Below are 13,806 nucleotides of genomic sequence, written 5' to 3' on the forward strand. Positions count from 1 at the left end.
TACCACTAAATTTGAAATTACTCTTTAATTCTGGCAGAGAATAAAGGGTTAAAGTAAACAGAGCTCCGAGCGAAAGTTAACAAAACCTGGAAAGAAAAAAAACAAAAGCACTAACACTGATTGACGTTGACCTTAAGCGATGTCCGAACCTCATCAGAGTGCACTTTTCAATAAGTGAATTTTAAAGAGATTTGGAGATCGTGCGGATAAGACATTCAACAGGTTACGGATTTCAGTATAGACACAAAGAAAAAGTCAGATGGAATGCACCTCTAGAACTGCAACGGATCGCTGCGTCAATGAACGCAAACTTAGATCGGCAAATTAGTGCTGCTTTATTACTTTCACACAGCGTGTTGGTAAGAGTAAACAAGGTTCTTAAATCGGGCAAACGCTACAGCAATATCACTTTACTTGATAGGTGTATTGGTTTTTTAATTCAATCTGTGGCTCACATCACCATTTCTATGAAGTAGGCCACGTTTCCCGCTTTTAACACAAAAGAAATTATCATAATTATCACAAATTAATACAGGCTCACAAACAAATTATCGTCAATTACAACAGGCACTTACTGAGAGCATAACGTTTCCTAGCAAAAACACGAACAGCGTGGAATTCGTTTTCTTAATACATGTAGGTACTCACGGAGCACAAAAAAGGTTGGGTGTGAAAATGCTAACAGCAGGAGAGAAACGATGGCAAACTAGCCACAAATTCGGTAAAAAATCAGTCTTAGTAGTTTTATAGAAGGGTACAGTGTGTATGAAACGTCAATAAATAATTACTTGGATGGTGGCGATTTTTTAAGCAACAGCGAAAGTAGATACTGATCTAAAATTTAACTGAGAATTATGCGATTTAAAAGACTACTTTGAAAACATAAACAAACTGGTAGAAGCTGAATGCAAATATAGTTGACTCCCGATAACTCGAACCTTCAAGGGAAATCGAAAAAGTTTGAGTTATCGGGAATTCGAAAAAAATAGCTGGAACTAAGAAAAAAAACAAGTTTTTTAATGTACAGTGAACATTTTAATGTTTAGTGAAAATTGAACGATACTTCTAGGTTAAAAATCAACACGTAACGTATTTTTTAGCAAAATATAGCCTAAATAGAGCATGCATTTTACTGTTTTGAGAAGTAAAGCTATTCACGTTAGATAAAAAAAACATCCACTACTAACAATAAGCCTACCACACGTCAATGAGAAATTCAAAATTCAATGTTCCGGACACCAGTACACTGTTTTTTCAGGTTTTTAAGGGCTCAAAACATGGTTAAAGTTATCGAGGGTAAAATTATATAGAAATGATCTGAGGGGAAACAAAAAATACTTCGCGATAGCGAGAGGTTCGAGTTATCGAGGGTTCGATTTACCGAGGGTAAAATTACAGTAAATGTATGAAGGAATTCAGGGGGAAGTCGATTTTGGTTCGAGATAGCGTGAGGCTCAAGTTTGCGAGGGTTCGAGCTATCGGGAGTGGAGTATATCTTTTTCCAGGCGTTACCTTAAGATACTGGTGAGTGGCGCGAAAAAATGGCGTCATCAATGAAATCAAACCTGTTTATTGCTACCAGATTTTTGCTAAGACGGAAACATCACCTCAAACTCAGCATTGAAAAAAATGGTTACCAGTGAAAAATAAACAAGAGGCGAAACACTAAGATGCGCTTAGCGATACATTTCGAGCCAAAGAAAAACAAGGAGCAACGATTGACAGGGTTCGATAGCGCGCGACCTTTCGTGCAAGAGGTAGCAAAAAAGTCGATTCCTTGTATCAACTTCTGTCCTTTCCTTGTAGCTTTTAAAAATGGCTTTAAATACGCGTTAAATAAACGGAGCAATGATGGAGAGAAGGTGGTAACATGAGTGCGATGTCGGCCTCAAAAATGTTAGACAGATGATGACTATTTTGAGCTTCCGACGTAAAATGAGAAGCTTCTCAGTACATTTACTTTTTACAAGTTTGCAGGGAGAACCGGACAAGCCAACCAATGCCCCCGTCCTCGTATACAACCTTAATGGCACAGTGATTATGTTACAAATAGTTATGGTGAGTCCTGGTACTCATCTTGTGAAAAATCACATAAGTCCCACTCCAGAACCGATGAGTCCTAGTTCAACGAGGAACAACGAGGCTCTGGGTCTATGGAAACAGACAGTTAATCTGAAGACAGACTGCAAACTCTATATCACAGTTTACTAAATTGAAATATTCTCCTTCTAGGATCAAGCACAACAAAGACTAAAATAAATATGCATCGACAGTTAATCTGAAGACAGACTGCAAAACTCTCTATTACAGTTTACTGAATTAAAATATTCTCCTTCTAGGGTCAAGCATAACAAAGACTAAAAGAAATATGCGTCGTTTACCAACAGCCACAGAAATCACACAAACAGGATATTCTGCAAAAACATCTTCAGATCGATCAATCCATCTTTGCATTCTACGGGACGCAGTTTACCTTGCCCGTGCTTGGTTATCCTATGTGGACGCAACATTGGCCGATAATAGATGCACAGTAGATCGACAAGAAAGCTCAGCAGATTGTTATTGAGAACGGGGGAAGGCACCCCTGTGGCTGATATGTTACCTACCGCGAGAGAAGGGAGGCAGAGGTTTACGTTCGGTAGAGATGTAATATAAAGCCACGAAGGTTAAGAGTGCGGTTAGACTCTATTGTAATGGAGACCCGGCAATACAAATGGCGCGGGAGTTTGAAGAGCGAGCGGAGGAAATGGGACGGAGGTCCGTGGTTAAAGAAGCGTCTGGGTTCGCGGAGGAGCTTGGTGTCGAGCTTCATCTCGAACATCCACGTAAAGCCAAGATGGAACTGCAGAAGTGTCAAGTACCAGAGGCCAAAAGAGGAAGTAAGAAATCAGCGATGGGAGGGAAGTCTAGTAACAACTAGGTTAAAGGACGAGAAGTTGAGCGCTAGTGGATGCTTTTGGTGGCTGACAGAGTGGAAGTCCTGTCCAACACACACAATCGCCAGCATGTTTGAGCTGTACGAGCAACTGTTACCAACTCGATTATATGCAAGTCAGAAGATCCATACAAGTTCGGAGGGCGAGACGTGGTGCAGGCTGCAAGGTAAGGCCCCAGAAAGTGTGGCTCACATCTTGTCTGGGTGTGGTTTGCTTGCACAGAACAAGTACATGTACCTTTCCCGACACGACTCTGCTTTAAAGGTACTTTTCTATGAGATGCTACATGATCTGGGACTCATAGATGAAGTTCCTCCCTGGTAATCTCCGGCCAAGCCAAGGCTTGCATACGAGTCGGATGACGTATAAGCCTATTGGGACGTGCCAGTTTTTGTAGATCATGAAAATGTGAGATGCAACAGAGTTGACGCTCGAATCGTCAACCACAAGACCAAGCGGGTCACTACACTACACAGAGAGAAGAAGAGCAAAGAGAAGACTGTAAAGTATGTCCCCCTACGTTGGGAATTAAAGCAGCAGTTCCATGGTTACGAAGTGAAACAATCCAACATCATCATCATCGGGAAATGGACACTATAATGTACGAGATTGTGGGGAGCAGAAGTAAAAAGGTTCTACAAAGAACGCAGAATGCAGTGCTGTCAGGGACGCTCAATATTACCCAGACATTTGAAGTTGACTTGACAGATGATTGACTGTATTTTCCAACTTTTTTTCTTTTTAAATCTAGCTTAGACCAAGTTTTGATTCGTGAATTGAAAGACGATTGAATTGTGATTTTTTAGAGTACAAAAATAGGTATAGATATTTTTACATACTTTATACATATATTTTTATTGTTATGATTATATTTCTTTAACTCCTAGGCTCATAGGTTAAGCTGGGTACCCTGTGCAGCTCTTTAAGCTTTTAGCATCCAGATGAAAACTCTGCTATTATAATAATCATAATAACAATAATAATAATTGTAATAGTAATATATAATAATAGTAATAATAATAATAATGATAACATGGTAATAATTATCATCATCATCATCATATAAGTTGCACTGGCATGGGCAAGTATAACAGTTGAATAAATACAAGGAACAATAACTCAGGGTATCAAAAAAATTTTGAGAAAGGTTTTGGATTGCTCAGGAATATTATCATTATAATTATTATTGTAATGTTTAATAAAAACAGCAAAAAGAAAGCATTATTTGGTTTAGAAATATAACTGATGTGGTTGGGCAGGGGGGGTCAATCAAAGAGACACAGGAGCAGTAAAGTGGGAGCTGCTCATAAGTTGTTTCATCATTGGATGCAAAAAACAATAACACATCATTGTTTATCATTATTTCTCATTGTTTCACAGTTAGGGTATCGAACCAATTGGCTTTTAGGGTTAGGAGAGCTGCTACATGACACCTACAGGAGGGAAAGGACTTGAGTTGTCAATGCACTGGACTGATGTCCTGAGTTCAAGTCGTTCTCACACCACAAGCTGGATTTGTTTCTCAGCATTTGTGAGTTCAACTTCTCATCCAAGCTTGTAAAAGGCCTAGTGGTCTGCCTCATGCCATTTGAGGCTTTTAAATGACACTCTCTGGCTTAGTCTACACAGAATTTCGACATTAATTTTTACCAGAATTATAAGATGAACAATTAAATGAACAATTACACATTAATTAATGAAAATAAATAACCTACCCTCTCGTCCTTGATGCTGCAGTCCTTAGTTGATGTTTACCAGTCCTCACTGAAAAGTCCGAGCACCATCAAAATAAGACTTTTGCTTTCAGAAAGCCAACATCACAGACACTGTATGGACTGAAGGTACTACCTCAAATGACCAGGCCTAATCTGAGCTCTGTAATGTAAACAAATTAAATGTAAGACAATTAATACACTGGTATTTAGGATGGAAATGACTTATAATTATAGCCTGAACTTCAGACGTCCCCTCAAGTCGCATACTCTTGAAAGTGCGACTTGAGGGTACGTCTGAAATGTAAGGCTATGAAAAGTAAACATCGCAGCTATATTTGCTTCCAGTAATTTATCTTGATAATATCAATACAGTGGAACCCTATTAATACGGTCACCAATGGGCCAAAATAATTTGGCCGTATTAACTGGTGACCGTATTAAAGTGGGTTTCTTTACAAGAAAATGTGTGGGCGTTTTGCCGGGCAGGCCAAAAAAGAGTGGCCAAAAAACAAGGTGACCGTATTACTGAGGTGGCCGTAAGGCTAGGTTCGGCTGTACTATTTTTCAGGTAAAACCATGGATCATTATCTTAAACTTTAAGATCTATCAGGTAATAAAATAAAGCTACAATAAAATCGATGAGCACCAAGTTTCACTACTATTATTAAACTAAGCACACAGATGTAAATGTTTTGTGAATGGATAATTAACTCTCCCTGTGAGCAGGAATTGTACAATGTATGTAAATGATTTTATGCAGTTGCACAGCTGAAACTAATCAGTGGCATTTCTACATTATGTACACCTTGAGGTAATATCAGGGGGTGGAGAAGGGGGTAACTCTTTAATGAAAGCAAAGTACCGTATTTCCTCGAATAATAGGCATCTCTCGATTAACCACCTCCCTTGAAAAATCACCTCTCCTTGACGGATATACTTAAAATAATCCCCTCCCTTGAATAATTCCCCCCTCCCACCCCTCTCCTTTCTTTTATTCAGCAAAGCTGATCAGTGATGATTCAAGCTCTGATGCCCAGGTTATTGACATTGAAAATTAATCAATGAATCAAATTTGGAACACTTAAAAAGCCCGTGTTCAGTCTATTTGATATGATAATTTTTTTACTTTAATGGGATAATAAAACAAAATATTTTAGTGCACGACTTCCAGTGAGTAATATTTGAAATAATCGCCTCCCTCGAATAATCGCCACCTATTGGTGGGGAAAAAAAATAATATTCACCCCCGGCTGTTTTTATTCGAGGTAATATGGTGTTTCTGTGTCACACAATCGGCCATATTGGCCTCGGCTTTTGTCCAACATATTAGCGCGGAAGTCAACTATATGTGCGTGTAAACATAGACATGTCCTCGCTAATTTTTATATATATTTGATCATTAACCACCATGCAGGGTTTCTATTTAAGTAATTTAAGGAACTACATAATTTTGGTCTAATTTAACTTAAGTGACAAACTTTAAGCTTAAATGAGCTTGAAGAGTAAGCGCATGATGTGCAGTCTATTATGTTCAACCGTATCTGCGTGAAATTTACATGTGCTTAAAACATATTAAGTGGATCTCCGTTAAATTTGTCCTTGACTTAAACGGTTGAATATCTTCTTTGGGCAGTTAACGTCAGAAAATAACCACTGAAGACAAATTTGACCTTTGCGACGCGAGTCGATGAAAGCTGCGCTACATGAATTAAAATTTTAAAATGTAAGCTTAAGCATGACACACATGTTGCGATTCGAAACTGTTCGGTCTAAGTAAATCGCAACAACAACTACAGAAATTCATAAATATACTGCTTACCTTTCAATTTCTGGCAGAAGGATTTACGAAATGTGAAATCGACTGTTGAACTGAAATCGGAAATCTACATTCGCACGCAAGGAATAATCGAGGACGACGTGTCGACGTGAGCAAAAGAGGCGGGAAAATGACCGCAGGCATTATCATTTCGCGGGCGCGTGAAGAAATGAAACTTCCGCTTTCTGTTCAAAATTTCGCCTCTATTTATTTGGCAGATAGAAACGCGGTTATGGCGTCGTTTTGTTTTTAGTTCGACACTGCGTGAAAGAGTATTTCACTGTACCCCTGTTTGAGAAGGATTTTCACCCAAGGGAATGGAATCTCAACAAAGTTTACAATAATTATTTAATTCAGGAGCCTCTTTATGTTTAAAATTACAAAAGTTCTTATCACATCAGCTTACAAAGCAAAAGGATGGCTTACAATAAATTTTTGGAGAAACTATTTTCGTGAATTATTTTAAATACATTTTTTCTAACATTAAATGTCCCAAACAAAAGCTCGAAAACTTACTCACTGAAGATTTTTTCTTGGTTTTGATTTGCTAGCATCGACTACCGTAAAATTCCACAAATATTAAGCCCCGGGGCATATATTTCTCAAACGCCCTTTTTGAGGGGCTTATTAATGGAGCGGTTTATACTTGGAGGGGCTTATGCGGGGGAAAATTTGCATTACTAAATCGGCTGGGCTTATGCTTTAAAGGAAATTTGCATCTTAAGATCGATTGGGCAGGAGAGGTATGTCAGTAAGGTTTTACTGATACTCGCCGTGAAGACGTAGGTCTTTCTAAAACTCAGGCAAGCAAACTTAAAACACAACCGCAAATTACTTTGCTGAAAACGCAATACTCAGTTCAAAGGTAAGGGAATGCCAATAATAGGTAAGGTACACTTTTCTCACGAAAAAATAAAGGAAATCTAAGTGAACTACGCAAAGGAGCAATAAACTGTGACACTCTTTGACTGCAGTCATTTGGCACACGTAAGAGTTTTTTGGAAATAAAAAGAATTATGTGTTACTATATCATGATCATTTTTGCTTTGTTTTATTATTATTATTATTATTATTATTATTATTATTATTATTATATATTTATATTATTATTATATTATTATTTTTATAATTGTTATTAGTAGTTTTTAGATAGTCATTTTACGACAATTCTCTTTCGTACACAAGAAGAATGTACATAAGGTATATATTTTAATATTCATATTCTTGAATCTGTAAATAGTCTATTTTTTTGAATCTATGAATAAAGTTATTTTATTAATTATTTTAAAAAAAATTTAAAAAAATTATTATCATTATTATTATTATTATCATTATTATTATTATTATCATTATTATTATTATTATTATTATTATTATTATTATTATTATTATTATTATTATTATTATTATTATTTGAGGACAGTTTCAAAGAATATTCGCCCCGGAGGGCTTATCATATTTGAAGAGGCGATCGCGAAGGGTATTTTGCGTTACCGTAACTGTCTCGGAGTTTGGGGGGCTTTAGAGGGGCTTATACATGGAGGGGGTTATTGATGCGGAATTCTTATAACCCCGCTCGCTGGTTCAAACAAATCAAGAGGACTGTATCTTTCGATGTAACAACACCATTTAAGGTGATTCCCTAGTTTTGCACTGCGCATCTCTTACTGCGCATAACAAGATGGCCGCCGTAAAAAAGAGCATGTGAAGTAATATTATTAAAATGGAGTTGACTGAAAAGAAACGCTATTGGAATTTTTGCTTGCTGTTGTTTCTTGCCAAGGTGAGACTCAGTGTGTTGGGAATGTGCATAACGTAAGCAGTACGCGTGTGGCTGAGTTCGACCTCCTCTCGGAGAACCTCGATAGTGGATGTTTAACTTGTGCTTACTCACTTTGATTTTCATTTAAACACTTTCTTTATCACATTGTGTCCTAAATGTGATATCTCGATGTAAATTCTGTAAAAACGGATTTTTTAATACTTTCTTCCCCCTTTCACATACATTCTATTTTGAAACTCGCCCCAGTCCTCTCTCAAAAATCGGAGAAAATGCGTTTGGTGCGCACTTTCTGCAGCTCTACCGCAAAAACGAGTACGGTGACCCCCATTTTTTATTTCATGATTTTAATAAGGACAGTGCTTCCTTTCGATGAGAAAAAAATTGGCACAAATCTATGTTCAGTTTTTTGGCAATTTTACTAAATTGTACGGATTGAGCCATCACAGGTCGAAAAGCGCGCGTCCAATTTAATTCTACTTTGGAGCGTAAAGTAAAAACAAGGGCATTAAAAGGCATTTTTCTGGTACGTAAGCGGATAAACAATACATTAAAGTCAAATTCTGTGTGATGTCACATGCATCATCGAAAAAATTTCTCCTTTTTGTCTAGTTTTGCCCTGCCCGCGGTTTTTGTAAAAGGGTCCTAAATAGCCGTATTTGTCAGCATTGTGACGTCAAAACGAGCACGGTGACCTCCACTTTTTATTACTTTTTTATCATCTTCTTGACTTGTTACATCAGTGTACCAAGTTTTAGCTAAAATCTATGTTAGGTTCTTTTACTATGGAATCACCTTAATCCAATCCAACAGTCTGCTGCGAAGTACAATTCTCACATATTCAACGGTCGTAATAACACAACGATCAACGATCAACGTAACTCAACGGATGATCAACTAACTCATTCTAAGTATACAGAGGTTTTTTCTACTATCCTTGCGTAAGGCAGTATTTTTACATTAATCACATGTACAGTAAAAGTTCCCATTGTCATGTATCTAAATTGAGTGACTATTACAAAATCGCACGTTCTTTCACCTTAGCCTGCATGAGAAAATGCATGCAGTTACATCATTTTATATCGTAAATATACTCGGACTTTGTCTATTATTGTGAAATCTAATGTCACGAAATCTGACTTCTATGCGCTACAAATGTAAATTTTCTAATTAATGTTTAATCCGCCACAAAATACTCAAGTTAAGCATCACCTATTTCTTTTCCGACAGTTATTTTCGGAATTTTACAGTAATTTGTTAAACCTTATTGGGCAGCAACATTTTACGCTCGATTTTTATTGGCTGTTCAATTGCCCGATTTGCTCTGTCCTATTTTTAATACAAGCACCTTCTAATCGAACACATGTCAAATTGGATAGTTCTGATGCTAGCTGCACCAGCCAAATTAAGCAATAAATTAGGGCTACTGAGTACCAATCAGATTCTACAATTTTGTTATTGACACAATTATTATTATAATCATTATCATTATTATTGCACAGAGAAGAAGAATGTTCCTCTTTCTCAGCACATTTCTTGACCTTGCATCAATATTGATGTTCAGGTTCTCACTTCGAACCTGAAATAAAGCGAGAATACAACAACACCAGTTATTAATTATGCCTGCATTGGAGAAAACTAGGCCCTAGCTAGTATTGGAATTGTTGGTAGAAGCATAGAAAGTCATTTTCTATTAGCTCTGCTCGCAGGGTGATTTGGTCCGAGATGCTGCTAAAAATGATTACCTAAATCCAAGGGGGGGAGGGGGGTGCATTGTTACGGTCTCCAATTTATCCTTCCTAAATCGCCATGTTTTTGAACAACCGAAGGGCTACTTAAAAAAATCAAAGTATAGTTTGGTAGCCAGTTGGTATTAGCCACCCCCGATTAAAAAATCCTGGATCTTCCCTTGGCTTATGCTCTAAAATTCTATTATTAAAAAAAAGGAAATTAAAGAGAAGATGGCCTGTCAGTAACTAAATTTACTTGAATACGGTTTTGGCCCACAACGTTGTTGTCAGTTTTGTTGTTTTTGTTGTTGCAATTGTTCGTTTAGATGTTTTGCAACCAGACCGGCCATCAGCTGTGATAACGTGCATTTCATATTTAACCCCATTCACCGCTGAGGATTTTGTCGAATAACGCGTTTTGAGGCTAGTCGTGCGGCTTTCTAGTAACTGTCTGCCTATAAAGAGCTTAAAATTACCACAGAGCTGTTCAGTTTACAGCAGATTGTCCACTTGACCTTTTCTTTTCGCTTTCTCTCCTGTCCTCTTTTTTCGCCTTTCTTGCCTCCATCTTTTTTTTTTTTTTTTTTTTTTTTTTTTTGCTGGGCATTTAGTAGCCTTCATAATGGTGGGAAATTGTTTTGGGAAAGCTTTTAGGATCTTAGGATTAGATGAAAGGAAAGGTAGGTGGGTAGTGACACAAGATTTTCATGGAAATTTTTCGGGCTATGGGCACGGGTTCAGGGGCGAATGGGTTAACTGAACCAACAAAGCACCGAGCTTTCAACCTTATATTATAGGTCTAGAGTTCCATAAAAGTCAACAGCAAATTCTTAAATTGCGATATGTAACATTCTTTAACCTTTGTGCGGTTCCTGCTGAGAGCTGCATGTATTTTCAACAGACTATGAAGAAAGAACTTATGGCAGCTCCTTAATAGTTACTAATATAACAGAATTAATATGGGATAAGATACTCGCCTGTCCACTTAAAGAAGTCTCGAGATCGTTGAAACATTGACTGGACTCTCCCCTTCTGAAAACAAATAAGATTAAAGTCGATTGATTTTGAATTTTTTCTTATCCTGTTAGTTAAGTACTCGGCTGGTTCAGCCAGTGTCAGCCGCGAGACAAAAAATTAAAAGTACAAAATGGCGAAAATAATGTGTGAGAAGTGAGTGTGTGAGTTGATCATTGATCGAATTGTTCTAACAACAGGTACACTTTCAGTTCGCTACTCTTGTAAAACAATATACAGTGAAAACATTAAGTGATACATCACTGTTTACATACCCTATTGGAAAATTGTTTTCCTCCGTACATTGTTCAACTTTCATTCCTCTCTCGGAAATCCCGTAATGAGGAATAATCTGAATATGGAAAAAGACTCAGTCATCAATTGAATGATCTGATTTAAGCAGAAATCGAAAATTTAAGGTTAAGTTTTTTTGTAGAACAAGTAGGAAACTAAAAAAAGGCTTGTCTTGATAAGCTTAACGAGAAGTGACAAAACTCACCTCATTTTCTAGGCTGTCCACAATTCCATTATTTCCAGGAACCCATGTATTTCTTATCAGGCCATTATGTGCATCTTGCTGTTGGTGCTGTGCACTCATTTTGCAGGGTTGAGAATAATGAACTGAAATCTGATTGTGTATTGAATTTTATACTAGAGACCTTTAGACTGCACCGGCACGAGTACGAGATTTGACTAAAAGTTTTTTCACGTATTCTCAAAGAATACATACGCCGGAAGTCTTCTTTTTACTTTTGATTAACCAGAAAAGTTAGCACCGTTATCTTTATTAAAGGAGCTTAAGCCCTCTACCGATCGCAAAATGATCAAACTTCTAACATTTGATAACTCGTTTTTCCACTACGAGATTCTCGTTAAAACTTCGTAGTACTGAATGACAACGGCTATCACGTTTTCCCGCCGTATTCCCCTGGTGGGGTGGGGGATGAGAAATTGTCTTATGCAAACATTTTTTAAAACATATATGTCTCCACAAAAATTTTTTTCCATCCCCATCTTCTTGCAAACAATTTTTTTTCCATTTTTTTTTTTTCAGTGTTCTTTTTACTTGTTCTAAATATTACCATTGCCTTATTAAACTTTTTTTTGGCAGCTACTGACGCAAATAAAGGGCATACGATAGGAAATGGGCAAAGGGAGTAGCGGGCTTTTTCGAGATTCCAAAGTACCGAAGTACTGATCCTCTTTGATGATGTTCCCACAGGCCATCATACTAGTACCACCCGGCCTGTGGTACCTCGGGCGAAGGCAGGCACAGAGCTGATTTAAAATGATTTCCATTGTCATAGTTCACTGCAAATAACTTATAAGTAGTAAGTGACCCATTTATAGCTTTGATGATGATATCATCAGGAAGGTGACAAACTTCTGAAACGCGCCCACTTCTTAAGTGGCAAGTGGCATTCAGCTTCAATGAAACCCGTTGAGATTCTGACCTTAAGCCTTGGCACAATAAAGATCTTTTTTGCTGCTGTTTACGAAGGCAACGGTGAAGGAGTTGTACTGTGTAGCTAAATAAAGAGAGACAGTCTTAAAGCTATTTTCAGCTGTATTAGCTTTCGCATCACTGCAGAGCAGTATTTCTGAAGACTTCCACAATAATGTGGGCTTTGACACATGTTCTTACCGCAAACACTTCTGTTAAATTGTATATTTAAGCTTCAATTTGTTAATTTTTTTTTTTATTTCAGTTTTGGTAATGATATTTTTTTTTAATATCTTACCTGACTTCTCTGCAAACAATTTTTTTTACCCTATCACGTTTGAAAACAATTTATTTTGTCTTCTTAGACGCTCAAACTATTTTTTTCAATATTTCTCATCCCCTCCCCCCTCCAGAAAGTTAATGCTCCGTCCCTAACGCTGGTTCAAGCGAAGTTTTTAGAAAATCTCGAACTCGTAGTCGTTCTCGGCGTCTTAGAATCTAAAGGTCTCTATTGATGAATTAGCTGGGGACCAAATTAGGAAACAGTACTCAGTACACAGTACAAACAAACGTAACTAGACAGAAGGGGGTGCAGGTTTTTAGTATATGTTCGAAAGGAAGTTAAACACTAGCGCGTTAGCCCTCGCGTACCTGTCATCGTTCCGAATATATACTGTTAAATAGGGAATTCGGCGGGGATATTCTATGTCAACTAAATGTTCTCTAAAAAAAAATGCTAACTAAGATTCCATCAACGAAAACTAGATCGATCGCGCTGTATTAAACTACAACTACTATTGCGGCACTATAGGATCCTAGAAAACACTCTGCATGCTGATTGTTTCGAAAAAATATCAACATCGATGGATATTAAGATAAAAAAGACTTGTCAAATGGCAGCAGTGATTAGTTTACAACGTTATAGTGATAGTTTTAGTTCTTACTACGGTGAATTTACAAGGATGCACCAAGATAAAGTTACCTCACTTGAAGCCCAATCTCAAGTTTACAATATGGTGGAGGCTGTTCGCAAAGAATTGTGGTCAGGAACAAGAAAAGCAACAAATAACTACTTACCTTCTCGAAAGGCTGGAGAATCATATTATTTCATAGCTTTCCCAAGCACTTCTTTAAACATCGTTTATAATCGGTGTGATATCTCAGCCGTTATTACCGTACCTGCATATAACATGGCTGGATCTGTCAACTGTTGTTACTACGCAACCTTTACACCACTGTAAAAAGATGCCATCACAGCCCTTCCTGCTTGGAACCTGAAAATCCGAACTAAAATAAATTTGCCCGAGTGAACCACTTCTACTATGGCTACGATGCGGTCTCTCAGAATAGAATGGCAATGTCTTTGCAACT

The 13,806-nt window shown here is 37.5% G+C and overlaps 1 protein-coding gene and 1 long non-coding RNA gene across 2 annotated transcripts in view; both read right to left on the reverse strand.

The window, feature by feature from the left end:
• The window catches only part of LOC140940039 (uncharacterized), a 40,342-nt gene extending 33,765 nt beyond the window's left edge, over positions 1–6,577 (reverse strand). The window contains exons 1-2 of the long non-coding RNA XR_012166291.1: positions 6,471–6,577; positions 4,652–4,811 (exon numbers count right to left, since the gene is read on the reverse strand). This is a non-coding gene — a long non-coding RNA (uncharacterized lncRNA). The remainder of the gene's footprint in view (positions 1–4,651; positions 4,812–6,470) is intronic.
• A 2,529-nt stretch (positions 6,578–9,106) lies between these two features.
• LOC140942365 (uncharacterized) lies at positions 9,107–11,618 on the reverse strand. The gene is made up of 4 exons (XM_073391320.1): positions 11,491–11,618; positions 11,267–11,343; positions 10,955–11,009; positions 9,107–9,826 (listed from the first exon to the last, which is right to left on the reverse strand). Exons 1-4 carry the CDS (start codon positions 11,587–11,589, stop codon positions 9,692–9,694), a joined length of 366 nt encoding a protein of 121 aa, XP_073247421.1. The 5' UTR covers positions 11,590–11,618; the 3' UTR covers positions 9,107–9,691.
• Between the last annotated feature and the right edge of the window lie 2,188 nt (positions 11,619–13,806).

Source organism: Porites lutea, chromosome 6 (genome assembly GCF_958299795.1).
Source record: "Porites lutea chromosome 6, jaPorLute2.1, whole genome shotgun sequence".
In the NCBI taxonomy this organism is placed as follows: domain Eukaryota; kingdom Metazoa; phylum Cnidaria; class Anthozoa; order Scleractinia; family Poritidae; genus Porites; species Porites lutea.

Coding starts and splice junctions, on each gene's coding strand:
- LOC140942365 (XM_073391320.1), bottom strand. CDS start 11,589: ATGAGTGCACAGCACCAACAGCAAGATGCACATAATGGCCTGATAAGA. Junction 11,344..11,490: donor TGGACAGCCTAGAAAATGAG/GTGAGTTTTGTC, acceptor TTCCATATTCAG/ATTATTCCTCATTACGGGAT. Junction 11,010..11,266: donor GAAAACAATTTTCCAATAGG/GTATGTAAACAG, acceptor ATTTGTTTTCAG/AAGGGGAGAGTCCAGTCAAT.